The 17,079-nt window shown below is 55.8% G+C and overlaps 1 protein-coding gene and 1 long non-coding RNA gene across 5 annotated transcripts in view; one reads left to right on the forward strand and one right to left on the reverse strand.

Annotated features, from left to right (window-relative positions):
* MBP (myelin basic protein) overlaps positions 1-17,079 on the reverse strand; it is a 101,263-nt gene that overhangs the window by 53,442 nt on the left and 30,742 nt on the right. For all 4 annotated transcript variants that reach the window (XM_059409848.1, XM_059409847.1, XM_059409846.1 and 1 more), the window contains one exon: positions 12,337-12,424. In XM_059409848.1, coding sequence (XP_059265831.1) covers positions 12,337-12,424 — 88 coding nt within the window. The remainder of the gene's footprint in view (positions 1-12,336; positions 12,425-17,079) is intronic.
* On the forward strand, positions 11,188-11,911 carry LOC132023700 (uncharacterized). The gene is made up of 2 exons (XR_009406027.1): positions 11,188-11,243; positions 11,433-11,911. It is a non-coding gene; the product is annotated as an uncharacterized LOC132023700 (long non-coding RNA).

Genomic DNA, 17,079 nt, shown 5'->3' on the forward strand with positions numbered 1-17,079 from the left:
TGCTAGGGGGTGTCCGCTCAGAGAACAGGGCACCTGCTTCTGCCAAGACAGCACAGCGGCCGGCAGTAGGACGCACGGCAGCCGGGCGTGCGAGCAGCCCACCAGCCCGTGAGGGGCCAACAAACCAGGGACTGTCCGAAAGACGGGGTGCAGCGCCAACACTCGCCCCCACTTGGACAGACCTTAAAAGCACTGTGTAAAGTGAGAGGAGCTAGTGACAAAGACCACAAGTGTCACGTCAGCAAAGCCGCAGAGAGCGGATTAGTGGTTCCAAGGGCTGGATGCGGGGGGTGGTGGGGAAGGGGAGCTGCCAATGGCAGACATTTTCTCTGGGGTGACAGCAGCGCTCTCAGTGAGGTTAGAGTGGGCATGGCCAACTCTGTGAACAGACTAAAACCATTAATTTGCCTAATTAAAACAGGTGACCTTTATGGTATATAAATGAATCTCCATCACTCTGTTGGAAACGAATGCAATTAGGGAAGTCTCCATTTTACTGAGGGGTTGCCTCAATGTACTTTTCAACAAGACAGAAGAGAAGTCAGACAATGAAAGGGCTAGGCTCAGGTTTTTAAGGCAACTGAAAGAAATTAAAACTTGCTGAGTGTTTAATTCTGAATGCCAGCAAATTAGCTCAGGATTCCGTATCTACCAGAGTACCTCCGTGTCATGCAATGAAATAATTACATCTATTACTTGTCAGAAGATGATTCTGAGCAAAAATTATACTCACAGGACTACTGAAAACAACTAAAAAGCTAGAATTCTAATAATTTTCTAAAATGTGAGCACCAAACAGCTGCTGAGAAGGACGCTGTCGGTTTGAGATCAGAGATCTGGCTTCTCTGATTTGACTCCTTTGTCTCTCTTTGGAAACACACTCCTTGCACCCAAAATCCCCTGGCAGGGCCCCACACTGGTGAGGAGGGGCTCTCGAGTCTCCCCACTGGGGGGTCCTCCACCTGGCAGTGCTGTGTGACCTGCCTCCGGGGTGTTCTGGGGATGACACGGCGGGTGGTGGGGGCAAGGCAGGGGCGTATCACAGCGACGGTGTTTAGGACCGCTGGTGAAGGGGGGTGGGGGGAACAGACGGGGCCTGGTGACCTCAGGAGCTGGGAGGAGGGAGAAGCCAGTGTCATCATGACGAGAATACTGTGTCAATGACTCTGTCGCCCCCGGGTCGCTGTCCCACAGGCATGACAGTCTGCAGATGACAGATGTCCGCAGTGAGGCCCAAGGAGGTCAGAGCAGAAGATACCCATCTACTAAGCCAGAGGATCCAAAGCCAGTTGAGAAGCGATGTCCAGGAGGCAGGGTGTCCACTGTTTGGTCCCCTGCTGCCCCCCTGCACTCCCACGAGATACAGAATGGAGAACGTCCCGTCTGTCTCCCTGTCACACCCAAAGGAAAGAAACACTGGTCTGTTTTTTGTCTTTGAGGTTCTTGCAAGGGCCGGGTCCGAGTATGGGAAGGAGGCCAGGGTGGCCCGGAAGTTATGCCAGACGGTCTGACAGGAGTATTTTGCCCATTCGAGGGTGTTGGAGCTCAGATTTGTGCACCTTCAGGAAAGGGTCACTTCTGCTGTCCTCCTGGTTCTGCACCCCATTATTTCTGGTCAGATGTCACCCATGCAGATGTCACCGGGCAACTCCGGACCACCTTTGACTCCCCGGGGGATATCCTTCCTACAGCCAGGGAGGCAAGGATCGTTTCAGGTTTTCCTGAGTGTGGACACTGTCACTGCTGACGCCCAAACAGGGGGACAGCAGCAACACAGAACGGACAGGTTTTCATCGAGCGATTCTGTCCCCCACTCTTGTCCTCTCTTGACTCAGAGAAGCAACAAGTCCCCAGAGCACTACGGCTCCACGGAAGCAAGATTTCCAAACTTGCCAACTGCTGATTCATCGGGCCGTAGCTGGCAAGAACCCTTCTCTCCTGGCTCGGGGATCTTGCTGAGGAGAGAAGCAGTTACAAAAATAAAGACTCAAAAACTCACATAATTTTTGAAAATAAACTGGGGTTCTGAAACACAAAAATAGCATTCTACTTATATTTTAAATGTCAAATTACATACTTTCCCCCCTTTATAAGCTTCGCCAGAGCCGACAGCCAGCTACCAGGTCCTGCTCTGCACACTCCGTGACTGGATCCCAGCTGCACGGGCTGCCCAGGGGAAGGTTCTGTGTCAATGGCTTAGAAACAGCCCTGTTTGAAGAGCCTATGCCGGTGTGTGCAGCGTATCCCAGGGAGAGCTCCTTGACTGAGTCGAAGGGCTGCCGATTGTCCCAGGCCCTGAAACCTTAAGGACCATCTCCCGGAAGCCAGGGAGCGCGAACGTACGATGTGACTGTGTTCCTAGCATCCAAGCCCCTTGGCCTCTGCCGTCCTAATCGGCAGGGCAGTCTAGGGTTCCCCAATTTTCTCTTTGTTCTTGTGCTTCCCGTCCTTACCCCTTCGCAATCACAGATACTCCTTCCTCTCATTCAGTTTTGATGAAAACGAGGAGGAATGACTCGGGGGACTACAGCACCCCCGCACGAGGAGACGGATTCCTATGTAGGGCAGAAGCCGGGACCAGAAACTGCTGTGCAGTGGGAAATGCCGTGGTGGGGGGAAAAGCCCCAGTCCTTCAGGATGAATGTCCTGTTCTCTCCCAGCAGAAGCAGCCAGGACAACGCCGCCGCACTCCGGGGACCTCCGGGCGCTGCCATCCTCACCGCACCGAAATACGAAAGCTCTTCAGTCTTCCGTCCGGGCACCAGCTGCCTGCGGCAAAGCTGCCAGGAAGCCCTCCAGCTGCACGCCTGCACACCTGCAGCAGAGCTCGCAGGTCAGAGCTTCGAGGCCCATACGGCCTGCCCGCCGTGCCCGCACACACACAGACAGACCTCCACCCACGGCCTCTGAACCAGCTCGGGGTGATGCGGGAGACACCTGCCCCCAGCCCCATGTGTGTGCGTGCGCCCCTTGAGTGTATGCGCGCATAGGTGACATGCAGAGTGCATCAGGTTCCACGGCACTGTGGTTGGGGCCTCATTCTAGAAGGACGGACAAATCTCGTCCTAAGATTCCCCCCAAGATCACACAGCCTTCTCGGGGTCCCTGCTGTGTTCACTTCACAGAGCTGCCCGTCACCCTGTCTCTCCACCTGTGGTAGGCCACGCTCTGACACAGTGTCACGTTCCAGATACGGGACCGCGAGATGTGACACCTGCTGATGGGTCTGGCTCCTAACAAAGCTCCCAGGAAAAAGAAACTGAACATCGAGACATGATTTTTTGAAGTAACTTTAGACATGTTTCAGCTAGAGGCAGAGTTAAGACCCCCCCTTGGTGTCAGATAGGGAGAAAGGTAGGAGCGCCTTTACGTACACTTCATACAATTTGGAAAGTCTTGAGATAAAAATGGCTCAAATGCACTGAGTCCACCTAATGAAACATTCCAGTTAGGACGTGCCTGAATGACCTCGACTTCACTAGCTGCTGAAGAACATCCCCGACCTCCCGGGAGCCCACGTCTCTAACTGCCTCCAATCTCCCAGGAGCACGCGTCTCTAACTGCCTCTGCCCTCCAGAATGCTCGAGTCTCTCACGGCCTCCGACCTCCAGAGCAACAACCTCACACCCCTGGGACCGTGCCACATTCATCACCTCAATTAGCAGCCCACCTGCCACCACCATCACTGGTATAGGAAGTCACCTGCCAGACAGCCGGGGGACCGCTTCTCTGGATCCAGGCACGGATGGGGAGGTTTGGGAGGCCCAGCAGGGACATGCCACTCAGAGCAAGAAGCCTGGCCTGAAGCAAGGGCCTGCCTTTCATTGGACCCTCTCGTGTCTGCGAGCCAGGGAGCTGCAGGGCAGACCGTGAGGACAGGACCACGAACAGCCCTCCTGACACATGACACATCGCAGTTCCAAGGAGAAAACCGGGCGGAACGCAACTGCAAAGCGGAGTTCGGTCACGGCTGCGGTGTGCCCGGGAGCGGGGTCAGGCTGCGTGATGGGGAGGGACAGCTGGAAGTCTGGCTGCATTTGGCCCGCGGCGCTGCTAGACCCAGAGCGTACCGCGCGGTTTTACTTTCCTTCCTAAACACGTCATTTCTTCAGTTTAAAAAATACCAACAGTATCGCCCTTGGCGGAGGCAAGGAAGCGGTTAGGCCTGCCCTGTATGGATTCATGGAGGAGACACGCAGCCCTTCCCTCAGCGGAAGAGGCGGAGGGAAGATGAGGGCCACCCCCGAGCCACAGCAGCCGGGACAGGTGTGCGTGAGCGCCGCTCTGCCTGCCGGCGGGTCCCGTGCGCAGGCCCCAGGCGTCTGGTCCCGGGGGCGGAGGCTTCAGGAGGGGACGGTCCACCACCGCCCTGCGGCCCCCGAGTTCACTCTGCGAGTTCCGGCGGCGCGTGAGGCGGAGTGGGCAAGGGCAGCTTGACTCGGGGAGCAACGTGGTGCTGTGGAACGGGAGCCCGGGGCCGGCCAGCTCCGCAGAGCAGCGGGTCCCATGAAGGGGTCCACGCAGGGAGGGTCATGCCTCCCTGGGCCTCAAGCTGGGGCCGTTGCTGGCAACTGGCCGAAGCCCATCACAGTCGCCACTTGTGCGTTTGTAAGATCTGTGTTCCCTCTTTGTTCTGGAAGTCTTTCAGTGTCCTATTGTGGCCCGGATGGCCTCAAGTGACTTGGAGCCATCGTTTCAGGGTGAAGACCAGGCCCAGAGGGCTCAGTGCGGGCAGCACTGTCAGACCTCTGTGACTCCGGACACCCAGCAAGCTCGTCACTTCCCCTGGAGCAAGCCTCCTTGGGACCAGAGTCCCCTCATGGGACGGGCTCTGCCAACGGGGGTTCCCGCAGGCGCCCCCTGGCCTCACTCTGGTGCAGCCGCCAGCTCCTCACTGACCTCCCCTGTGCACGGTGCGGGGAGGTGCTGGGAACGCGCGCCCACGCCCGCCTTGGAGAAACCTCCCTCAGCCCTCCTGGACCCTGAGGGCCGTGACTCTCCACTGCCTGAACTGGGGGGGGGGGGGGAAGAAGCCGCTGGCGGGAACCTGCCAGGACGGCTGGGGTGGCCTCGGAGGGTGAGCCCCTCCCGGCGCAGGCACCTGTGTCTGCGGGGCCTTCCGTCCCTCCTCGCGGTCGGAGAGGCGGGTGTCCTATGGGGGGGTTTCTGGAAGGTGGGGGCAGCCACTCCCCATAGGGGCTGTGTGGCCCAGGGTTCACCATTACTAGGAACTTACATGGGAAAACCACAGACCGTAACCAAGGACAACCATTTTTACGGAAACGCTGGAGTGAAGGCAGTCTTAGCAATTCCTAATGTCAAAGGAGAAAAGAGACGCACAGACTTTCGGAGATATTTTGTCAGTGGGAAGAATGCTTACCCACACCAGCCTGCGCCGACGCACCCGTGCAAGCCCACGCACACTCACGGGCACCGGGAGCACGTGCGCCCGCGTTCTGATGCACATCACTTCCACGCCATCACTCGCTCATCAGCGGCCCCGAGCAGAGCTTCTCACGAGGAAACGGCTCAGGCTGAGGACACATTGTCTGGGTGGCACAGCTCCCTGAACACGACAGTCTGCAAGTCTGCCTCAGAGGAGAAGAGAGGACAGGGCAGCAGGGCGGGTGGGGGCCCTCGGATCACGGTATGGTCACCAAATGCTCGGCAAGGAGACAGCAGCCACGTGGGGCTCCCCTTCCACTGGTGCCGGGGGGTGCAGACAACACACCGTGGCAGTGCTGGCGCACGGTGGGAGCCAAGCTCCCGGCAGCAGGAGGCAGCATCTCCCCATCCTGGCTCCCGTCCTCTTGGCCAATGATGGCCATGTGCCGGGCCTGTGGGCTGGGGTCACGGGACCATTTCTGGCCCATCGAGCCTCAGTGGAAGTGACGGACACTGTCTTCCTTCAGGGTATCTCACCCTCTGAGATAAGCCTGGTGCTCCAGGAAGAGAGGACGGGGTGGGGGGGCGGCGAGGGAGACAGGGGAGTGTAGGAGGTGCCATCAGAGGTGCCTGGGCCCTCAGGGTCCCACAGACTGTGGCAAGGGTGGCGGGGCTCTGGGCAGGGCGGGGTGTGCACTGGGCTGTGTGCTCTGTGATGGTCTTGAGACGAGCCTGGATGCAAGGGCGGAGGTCTGGATAGAAGCAGGAGCCAGAGGGGCTCCTGGAATCATCCAGGTGAGTGCCTGTGGGTACGTGGACCACGGTGGTGTGTGGGTCAGTGGGTGAGTGCCTAGTCCATGAGCCACACAAGCCTGCTAGGGTCCCCGGAGCATTAGCGATGATCACTGCCTCTGGAAGAACCCCGGCAACACCCCTCCCTGTGGCCCACGTGGCGGAGGACAGAGAGGCTCCGGACTGCCGAACAGGTCAGCTATCTCCGGACACTGGCCTTTTTCATCTCTCCCAGCACCCCCACATACTATTAAATATCATGTTTCTCTGCAGACTATTCGAGGCGGGATGGGTTTCCCTGGAGAGGCCAGACTTCCTGGGACAGGCATGCCTGGGTGGAGACAGCGGTGGACGCGCACACGGCCCCTGCCTCCTTCCCAATAAGCTCCACCCGGGCTCACTTTTCTTGATGGCGTGTACTCCTCACAACGACCCGGAGGTCGGTTGTTAGCACCCCCACTTGCACGGGACACCTGAGGCTGGACGTCATCCCAGAGGTCTGGAGTCCACACGCCGAGTTACTCGGGGATACGGCCTCACCAAAGTAACCGAGGGCCGGGATGTTTGTCCAACAGCTCATGGGCGGGTGCGGGTGGGGGGGCTGCTGCCCCCTAGAACCAGACCTCCCACGGCCCTGAGCACCCACACTCACTGCAGGGGCCCTCAGGCACTGCCCCCCCGGGGCCACCTGCTGGGTAGCCGCTATTGGCCAGAAAGGAGTCCGCCACCAGAAAGCAAAGAGGGGCACCCCCCAGGGGCTGCCTGGGAACTACAAGGAGGCAGTGCAAATCCTGGCAGGTGCGTGTGGGTTTCAAAGATACAAAGTAGCAATTCACAGGCAGGCGAAGCACAGAATAATATGTCTCGGGGCGTGCCCCCGTTTTAACGTATCTGTCAGACAGAGACATGAAAGCTGCTTCTGTCCTCCAAGGGCCCCCCACGGTTGTGTCCTGGGGGGCGCTCAGGGCAGGGCCCGGAGCAGGAGCTACAGTCTGGTCTCTGTGGCCTTCTGGCCTCTGTCCTGGCCAGCAGACGCTCATCTCTACATGGTGGGGAGGGATCAGACCAGAGGCTGTGACTCTGCGATTTCTATCTGCCCCAAAGACACACTCCATATTGATTCTGTCGCTGGCCTAGATGTGAGTGACCGCTTGGGCAGCAATCAAGCCATCATTAGCAATAAATTAAAGTCAGCATCCACGAGTCGCAAGAGCAGGCTGCTGAAAGCCATTCTTGGAGGGCACTGATGACCTTGACAGAGGGACAGTTAACGAGAGGTCCGCAGGAAAGCACAGGGTGGGTCGCTGGCCTTCAGTTATTACTGAGGGGAGACAGAATCTTGTATCATCATGACTGTTTCTTACTAATTTTGTAGCTTAGTCTAGTAATCAGGATTGATCAAATAGAAATAATATCGGAAATAGCATCTCAAAAAGATCTCATCATGGAAAGGTCCTGGAAACAAAAAAAAGCAAAGTTTTTTTCTCAATGCTGTACGAAAATTCCCAGGGGGTCTGTCGGTGGCAGAGAGTACTTTCCAGACGTGGCACCGCAGTTCCTCCCGCCCCTCCCCATCCAGAGGGGCGTCCACACCCCGGTCACTGGCAGGGTTCGAGGGGTGTGCACGGGCCACGCAGGACAGCGACGAGGTGAGGCCACAAGTGGGACATGTGCCTCACCCAGCGCCAAGGTGGGATGAAGCCCATTGCCCAGTTTATTGTAATTTTCCTAGGAAACTAGTCAACACAGCTGCCAGGAAATTGCCCTGCGGTGGCGGACACCACATGGTCATCTGTGATAAAACCTGAAACGAGAAAAGATCTTACAACTGGCTGAACGCAGCTGGGCATCCTCGGACGACCGCATGCAGACCCCCTCTGCCGGTCCCCGTGGGGGACAGGGACGGGGTGCCGTACAGGTGCACATTTGCAAACCTGCTCGTTTGCTCTGGGAGGTTTTCTTATCTCCCCTGCTTACCTGGGAGGAGACCAAGACACGAGAGATGAGGGCACGGACAGACGCACCACAGCTAACGCGCAGCTGCACCGCCTCCCACGTACAAGGAGACATGGAGACACTGAACACACGGACGGGGTCTCACTTTCTGCCGGCGCCTCTGGGACTCTCCAGCTCAAACTATTAGCAACCACCATACGGTTCACGTGTGTGGTCGTTCCTGACTCGACCTCGACTGTATGCTTTCCATGTTTTACCGTCTGTGTGTTCGTGTGAGCTAACTGAAGCTTTGTGAGATGAAGGCACGCATATACACACGTTTATACTTAAGAGATTGTACTTGCATAAGCGTCAGTGTTGCCAGGATGAATCCTTTCTCGCCGAACACTAGACATAGATAATTCCATCTCCGGTATTTGAGCGCTGAGCTGGTGAAGGTTTTTCCTGTGAAGCTCCACAGGAGTCTGTCCCTACAGGCCGTGGGTGCCTCACTTAGCCATGGGCGCCGTTATGCACCGGGGCAGGGAGGCGATGTTCCCATGACCCTGGGGTCCTGCAGCTGGGATCAAGCTCACCAGATGTGCTGGGTACTCATCCCTTCTGCTCTGACTCTGGAGATGTGGGTCGTGTCTACAAGGAGCCATACTCATCTGGAAAGAGCAGGGGTGCCCTCTTTTGGGGATTTTGCTCCTTTGTCACTATAATTTAGGGACAGGCTTCTGCTGACCCCAACTGCCTCACCTGCCCTTGTTTTGTGGCTAGCGGACTCTGGACGGAGGCATGGTGACCGTTCTGCCTTCCCTGCTGACGGCTTTACAAATGGTGAGGATCGTGTACGACACACGTGTGGGTGCATGGTGGAAAACAAACAAAAAGGCTCAGTAACTGGCCAACCACAAAATGACCTGGTTCCCCAAAGCTCAGACAAGACACAGCTCTCTAAGCTACCATGTTTTCTTCCTCTTTGGGTAACCAGGCAAACAGTCCTAAGTATAACCACACACTGTCAGGAAAAAACATTACAGGAGGAGACGCAGAAGTGTGCTCGAATGAGTGAGTCATTTAGACGAAGAACAATCCTTCATTGGGATTTTCCCATGAAATGAAAAGGTAAAAGTCTTTAGGGCATTGCCAAGTACACGGCTGGCTCTGGCCTTCACGGAGGCTGGGGAAGCGTGGCTGGTTTTTAGTCGTGCGCTCTGTGACTGTCCGCCGGAAGCTCCAGGTACCTGCCAGTAGTCTGCCCCTGGCCGTGACCTCCCAGCCCCTCTGATTCCGTCCCTAAGCCAGGACTCTGACCACCTGTGGGACAACAGTCTTTCCTGACATTCGCAGAGACCTTGAGGACCTGGATCCTGTAGAGATCTGTCAGGTAAAGGATAAGGTCCATGCGTCTGACACGCAAACAACGTGATTGCCAGGAGCTTCAAGATTATCGCCACCTGGTTGCTAATGACTCAGGGTTCATAGACCATCGTGAGGCATGGGGTTTTTTTTTATGGTACTTGGGTAAGTTTTGTCTAGTCAGGGAAATGGGAGGCGACTGCTGACTTCATCTGGACTGACATTCCCACAACGCTTCATAATTTAAAAAAAAGCTCAGATACATCTTCCAAGATTAGGCGGCCACGATTGACAGCCAAGATCCACTGAGATTCTTTTTCCCTCGTCACTCTGCCCCTTTGGACCGGGGTTTCTCCGGATTCTAGGAAAGCATCAGGAATGGGGGATTATCCCAAGTTCAAGAACAGATGCCCGCAGTCCCGCAGGAACTCCTGGTCTGTATTAGTCAGGCCCCCATGGGAGCCAGCCACCCTCGCTCAGGGTCACGTGCTGTCAGGTGGCCACACCTCACACCTCTCCGCTTCTGTGACTCAGCCTGGATTCAGGGAGAGCTGCCCGTGTCGTGAAGGTGACCATCAGGGATTGTTTCCTGACTGCGTGAGGGCTGCGCACCATGACCCCCACGTAAGTGTGCCCAGTGCTCTCACTGGGGAAGTCACAGGAAACTACCCAGGCGGCGTCTGCTTGTGCCGCTATACCCCTAGTCGTATGGCCTCCGCATTTCCAATACTGAGAAGATTCACAGATTACTCATGTGACAAACACAGGTTCGTGCCAAGATGGAAACGGGAGCACAGTCACCCGTACGCACGGCTCCGTCCCCAGCCTGAGTATCCACTGAGAGGGCCGCAGGGGGCCGCCTTCGGAAAATCAAACCGTGCTTGTGCCGACTTAGGGAAACACGCATCACAGAAGACCCTTCTTGCCTGGCACTATGTCACAAGTGCATATGCACACGTGTGCAGAGTGTGTCTAAAAGGAACAGGGGGACAGACACTGTTGTGAACGGGCCTGAACGCACATAACCAGGGGAATAATGAGGAAGATGATGTTTGCTTTAAAGTAAGTAAGCTTAGCCAGCATCCCTCTAGAAGGTACCCTTGTCATACAGGAAACCTAGAATTGGACATTTTTATTCTGTCGTTTGCTTTTATGTGTTTAATATACATATGGAGTTGGAATATGGGAGCAGAGAGGTCATCGAGGGAAAGAGCTTTGCAGATGGACTTGATGGAAATCATCGACACTCAGATGCTCCATTCAGTTCTGCAGACCGCCTTCCCTCGGCATTCAGAGCTCCTGCGGTGGCCTCAGAGCTCCTGCGGTGGCCTCTGGCCTCATGTACTGGCCGCTCCTCCCCTCTGGTCCCCTGGCCTTGAGGGATGGGGGCCCCGCTACGGGAAGGCAGCGGACAACACTCGGGCATCACCTCCCTCTGCCCCCCACTGCTCACCAAGTTCTCAGGAAAACCAACGTGCCGCTGGTGTGACCAGTGGAACGCCGATTCCTCTCGCACGGACCCCACTGGCTGCCATAAACTGGTCTGCATTGTTTTCAGCCTCTGCGCCTCTGTGTTATGCTGAGTTTCGTGACAGTCTAAGATGTCGAGGGAGCGGGCAGCGGCTCTCCTGTCCTCACTGCCGCTTGCTCAGGGCGGAAGCACAGAAGGGAAGGGTTTTCGAAAGACCGCAAACGGATCGGAGATAGGAAAGTGGGACGGCTTTTCCTGCCAGGGAACTGAAAGGACCGAGAAACCCCGTACTCGAGTAAGCGGCGACCAGGCTAGGGAGCGTGGCGAGGAGGCCTGTCGGCCGTGGGCGTCGCAAGCTGCAGGCACAAGACACTGCCCAAGGGACATTCCCTTTGGTAGCCAGGAAACGGCTCCCTTTCCCTCTGATAGGCCAGCGAGCCCCCTTGCTCTGGGCACGCTCCAAGCTGCCCCTTTGTTCCTACAGCTGTGGGGGTTCTTGGAGGAGAACAGAGCAAGGCACGCGACAGATCTGCATTGCGTCTCGCTCAGCCACGTGATGGTGGCAAGTCATGGCATACCACAGTCCCATGGGAAAGGTAATTTTTTCTTTCTTTCTCTCTTTCTTTCTTTCTTTCTTTCTTTCTTTCTTTCTTTTTTTCTTTGACAGACAGAGATCACAAGCAGGCAGAGAGGCAGGCAGAGAGAGAGGAGGAAGCAGACCCCCTGCAGAGCAGAGAGCCTGATGTGGGGCTGGGTCCCAGGATCCCTGGGATCATGACCTGAACCAAAGGCAGAGGCTTTAACCCACTGAGTCACCCAGGTGCCCAGGAAAGGTAATTTTCTTAATGTTAAAATCAAACGAAAAGGCACTGGTTCTTTCTCGGAGGGGAGGGAGCAGAAATGCGGCTGAGTCGTGCTGCCAGCGGGCTCCACAGAAAAGTAAACTTTTATAGAAAACGGTTATTTTCAACACCTCCTGAGTCATTCTTTGTGGTTGAAATATCTAGGCTCTGGGACAGTCTCACTTCCTCTAATTCTGTTTTATAGGCCCCGTTAGGTTTTCCACCCACAGTGGTCAAATAAGTAGAGAAATAGTGTACAGCTCGGCTACACCTGGAAAGTCTCTGGAGGCTACGTACAAGACAGCACAAAGCACAGGAACAGGAACTAGACGGCGACAGCTGTCACTGGCCACCTGCTTGGTCACGTCGCGGAGGACAGATGCAGGAGGCTGACCAAGGGGTCTTACCCATATTCCTACGGCCTCTGCATTTTCAATACTGAGAACAGACTCACAGATTACTCAAGTGACTAAAAACTTAAAACTTTCCCCAAATGCATACATCTGTGCACAAGAAGCCCCGGCCTCCGGTTTCCCGGTCACATACCGAACACCTCGTTGTCTTCCGAGGCCTCCCGGGAGAGCTGGCGTATGGCCTTCTTCTTGTCAGACTCTGCTGTGCTGCTCTCTCCGTCCTGGAAACAAAACAGAACAAGACCCTCTCTTGAGATCCGGACCTTTGTCAACGAGATGGTTGTGATACCCTTTTCTTCTTAGAAAATTCACAGTTAATCACGGTCCCCTGCTCAACGCCCGGCTGTGAGGGTCTCCGGGTGCGGGTGGGCTTTCTGCAGAGGCTTGAGCTCCCACCTCCCTTCTCTGCCTGGGCTGCACACACTCCCTGGGCCGTGGGTTATTTTCATACAAAAGAAACGGAGTAGCACCTGGGATGGGCACTGGCCGGTCATCATGCCTGTGCTCTGGGAGCCGAACCGCCTGGTCCCTGGTCGCGGTGCGGCGGGTGGACGCATGGGAAGGCGCGGACTCTGAACCGGCCTTCCTTCAATTCCACTCTCGGCTGCCTGGAAGCCAGGCAGGGCAGCCCTGGTGCCAGAAGGGGCCCTTTCGGGGGCAGAAATCCATGCTGATGTCCCCACAGCACCCGGAGGACACAGAGGAGGGGTCAGGTGCCGCCATGGGGCTGGGCTGCCCTCTGTTCTCCTCGGTCATGGAGCCCGACCGGCTGCACCAGGCGCACGTTCGTTTTAAGTTTATATTTTAAGGTTATAGGGTAGGTGAGATTTTAGTTTCTTCTTATTCGTTTACTCAATTGTATCTCATTAGTGTGACACGGAACGCAACGGCAAAAGGCCCTGCCCAGGGCACAGCAGAAAGGACCGCCCCTTCCCTCCGCATGTCCCTGCCGACCGCCACCTGTCTGCACCCCTCCGTGTCTCTGCGCCGCCCTGCGTCTCCGTGCCCCCCCCCGGCATCTCTGTGCCCCCTGCATCCCCGTGCCCCCCCCGCATCTCCAAGCGCCCCCCCCAGCAGGTCCGCATCTCCGCCACCCAGCACCCCCATCGGGCCTCCCTGGGCACACTGCTCTGAGTCGTGCTTTGGTCGGTAACAGGGAACGCTTGCGGTGGCTTCACGCAGCCCACACGGCACCATCTGACCTGCCCTCGTGGCCACAGCGCGCCCTGCACTTGGGTTACTCCCACGAGCACTGCCACCACGCTCTTGCCCGTGACCGCTGACCTGGTCTGCGAGTCTCTCAGTTATGACCAGCACCGCGGGACTCACGGGCCACAGGCACAGGGCGACATGCCCAGGCTCCGGCGCCCCTTGGCCTCTCTCAGGCCTCCACCCTTCTCTGAGTCACTTTTCCCAAGTGTCTCTCGTTCCCTGAGTCTCCAGCTAGGACCGAGAGACAGGTGTCCCTCCTGCTGTACATTCTCCTTCTGAAGAGCGGGACAGGCACCGTCACCAGGGCTGTAAGTTGGGGAGCCAGACTGCTTGGGAGTAAACTCAGGGTTGGCTTTTCTTTATTAGCTGTGTGACGTTGGACAAGTCACTTAACCTCTCTGTGTGCTTGGGTTTCCTTTCCTACAAAGGAGAGGGAATAGTGACATTGTATGGTTGTGTGCTGTGGTGGTAATGGGGTTAGGAAAGTTAGTATTTGCAAGCACTCTGGACACACTAGGCACACAGGAACTGCTCTATGGCTCTTTGTTAAGTAAAAATGGAAACTCTGGGGGAAAAGGTGACAATCCTCCCCTCTGCCTTGGCTCTGGCACCTCGCTGCCTGCTCCCCTGGCTTTGGCCTGCTCGGCTTCCCCGCGGCCCTCCTTGAGGGACTCCCGTCCTTCGCTGTCAGATCTCTGGGATGCTGGGGGGGGGGGGCACGTGGCGCCAAGGGCCAATGCCAGCTGCAGGGGGGCTCTTGGGGCTGAGCTGGCCTGGTGCCATCTTGGGGACACTACCCGTCCCGGGCCCCCCTTGCGCAGGGGGACCAGACGCCTGCTGAGGGGTGGGGTGCGTGCAGGGAGAGAGATGCTCCTCGTGAAACCAGCGGGCGGTCCCCTGAGCCAGGACTGCCCGTCTCTGGACTCGCCCCTCCCTCCCCGGTCCCGGGGCTTTGAGGGGGCTTTGCTGCTTGCAACAGAAGCCGTCTTGACGAACAGGAGTCGTCTCGTGAGGAAGCCATCAATTCTTGCTCTGTCAGGGGAAAGCCTGATTCAGACCAAGACAGATTCCCGGGTCGGGACAAGCACATGCAGGCAGCCAGCAGGTGGGAGAGAAGGCGAGGCCCAGGCGTCAGGGGACCTCGGTGGCCCTGGGGAGGCAGAGGCCAGCCCTCCGGATGCACAGCAGCAGCCTCTGCTCCCCAACTCCCAGGTCCCTCTGGAAGCCTGAACGGGGAACATCCCCCCAACCAGCATTTGTAATCTTGTTCCCACAAGTAAATTCGAGCCAGCGTCATGAGGTGTGTCAGATAACCAACGCCGGAACATGGTGGGGGTCTGCTGTCACCGGCTGGCCAGTAAACTAGCTTGGTGGTTCCCGAGCTGAGCTCCAACGGTCTCACCAGTAACTACTAACGGAGACCAGCGCGCTCCGGGTCACAGCGACTGAAGAGGTAACAGCGGGACAGGAATGAGACGGCATTTTCTAGCGTATTGACAACACTCAGGAAAAAGCAACTTCCAGCGTCGGGGGTTCAGGGAAACAGGAAGTCTCCAGGAACCCGAATAAACGTTCACGGCCTCTTCTGTGGGACAGAGGACAACAGAGCCAAGCTGACCCTCTGCCTGGAACAGCCCTCCCAGCCTCCTGCCCTCGGGGGGCCAGGCGGGGCAGAGGGCGGGGGAAGGTATGTTGTGGCGAGGACCGCACCCTGCCCGGCCCTCAGCTTCCCCTCCTCCTCCCCGGGGGTGGAGGTCGGAGCCCCTCCCCACCGCAGACCCCCACGGACTCACTCCTCTCTCCCCATCACACTGCAAAGTGTCTGAGAACAGGGAGGACCTTGCCTTAAAGCCCTCTGTCCCCTGACCTCGCCACGCCTGACACCCAGCGGGTGCCGGAGAGAAAACCGTTCAACTGTTGTGTTTAAAATGGGTAACTTCTGCCTCAGCAGGGGAAGCCAAACGTGGCTGACCATGTCTTTTTCCGTATCTCCCTATTTAGTTCTGTAGGAGAACAAAACTTGAACAGAGAACACTTCTGGACCGACTGTCCCATCAGCTGGAGGTTCATGTCCCGCGTCCTGGTGTCACGGCCCACTTTGAGGCTGACCTCAATGTCCTATTCTTCACTTAGTACAAAACAAGGATGGCTGGAGAAGCAGCGCCATACATTTTAGCTGCCGTTTTTATTCACTGCAGGTGCATTCTGTCAAGCATCAACATCTAAAATCAGGTTCCCTCTACGGTCCGTGGTGTCTTCCAGTAAGAAACGGTGACACCTTATAAACTGTGCAGTAATTACTCAGCATTTTTGGTTTGTTTCTTAAAAATAAAAGGATCAGGGGCACCTGGGTGGCTCAGTGGGTTAAAGCCTCTGCCTTCGGCTCAGGTCATGATCTCAGGGTCCTGGGATCGAGTCCCACATCGGGCTCTCTGCTCAGCAGGAAGCCTGCTTCCCCCTCTCTCTCTGCCTGCCTCTCTGCCTACTTGTGATCTCTGTCTGTCAAGTAAATAAATAAAATAGTTTTAAAAAAAATAAAAGGATCGTCCTTACTCTTGCTCTAGGCTGGGTTTGGATAAATAACAGATACTAGCAAAACACGGTGAGCTTTCAGGGTCAAAGTAAAGACCATGAAGAAAGATGAAAACTCGAGTCATGACCCGTCTCAAAGGCATGTCCCTTCTTATGCGGAATCAGAGCAGAATGGGGATATCAAAGCAGAAGGGCAGGTCTGAGTCTAGACCAGGGTCTCTCCATGTGACTTCCTTGACACTGTGGGCTAGGTCAGTGCTCGTGTGGGGCGCAGCTTTCCTGTGTGTCGTGGGATGTTTCGCAGCATCTCCTGCCTCTACCCACAAGATGCTCATGGTACCCTTCTGCTGACAACCAGGAATGTCCCCAGACACTGAAAAAATGTCCCTGTTGGGAGAAAGGAGTCACTCCTAGTTGAAAGCCACTGTTCTAGACAAAGGGAAGTATTTGAGAGGAAGCAATAATGACAAATCCATTCACTAGTGTGTTTGATACCAATAAATTCTTTATAAAAATACTTTTTAAGTCACCAAAACTCTTTTGAGTTTGAGAGGAGGGACAACATGACCAGAATAGAGACCTGAAGGTGAGAATCAGATTTAATTTAGATCAAGTGCCCCAGTGTCAGTGGCTCTTAGATAGGAGACCAGAGCACAGCCACAAAGATATAACAAACTAGACCTCATCAGAATTTAAAACTGGGCTGAAACTGATGCCATCAAGAAAGTAAAACAACAACCTAGAGGGAGAAAATACTTTCAAATCATCTGTCTGATGAGGAACCAGTGTCCAGAATATGTAAAGAGCACCTACAATTCAACAACAAAAAGACAAAACACCCAATTTTTAAAAAATGGGCGAGATTTTGAATAATTTCTCTACAGAAGACGTGCAAACGGTCAATAAGCACAAGAAAAGGTGCCCCCACATTATCCACTAGGATGGATGCAAGCAAAAAGACGGACAACAGCCACTGCTGATCAGAGAATGCAGAAGTTGAAGCCCCGCCACAGCTCTAAGTGGTGCAGCCACCGAGCAAGACAGTTGACTGTAGAGTTACCGTGTGACTCATCCAATCCACTAGCAGTGTGTGTCCATGGGAAACGGACACACACGTCCACACAAAACTTGC

Source organism: Mustela nigripes, chromosome 8 (genome assembly GCF_022355385.1).
Source record: "Mustela nigripes isolate SB6536 chromosome 8, MUSNIG.SB6536, whole genome shotgun sequence".
NCBI classification, from domain to species: domain Eukaryota; kingdom Metazoa; phylum Chordata; class Mammalia; order Carnivora; family Mustelidae; genus Mustela; species Mustela nigripes.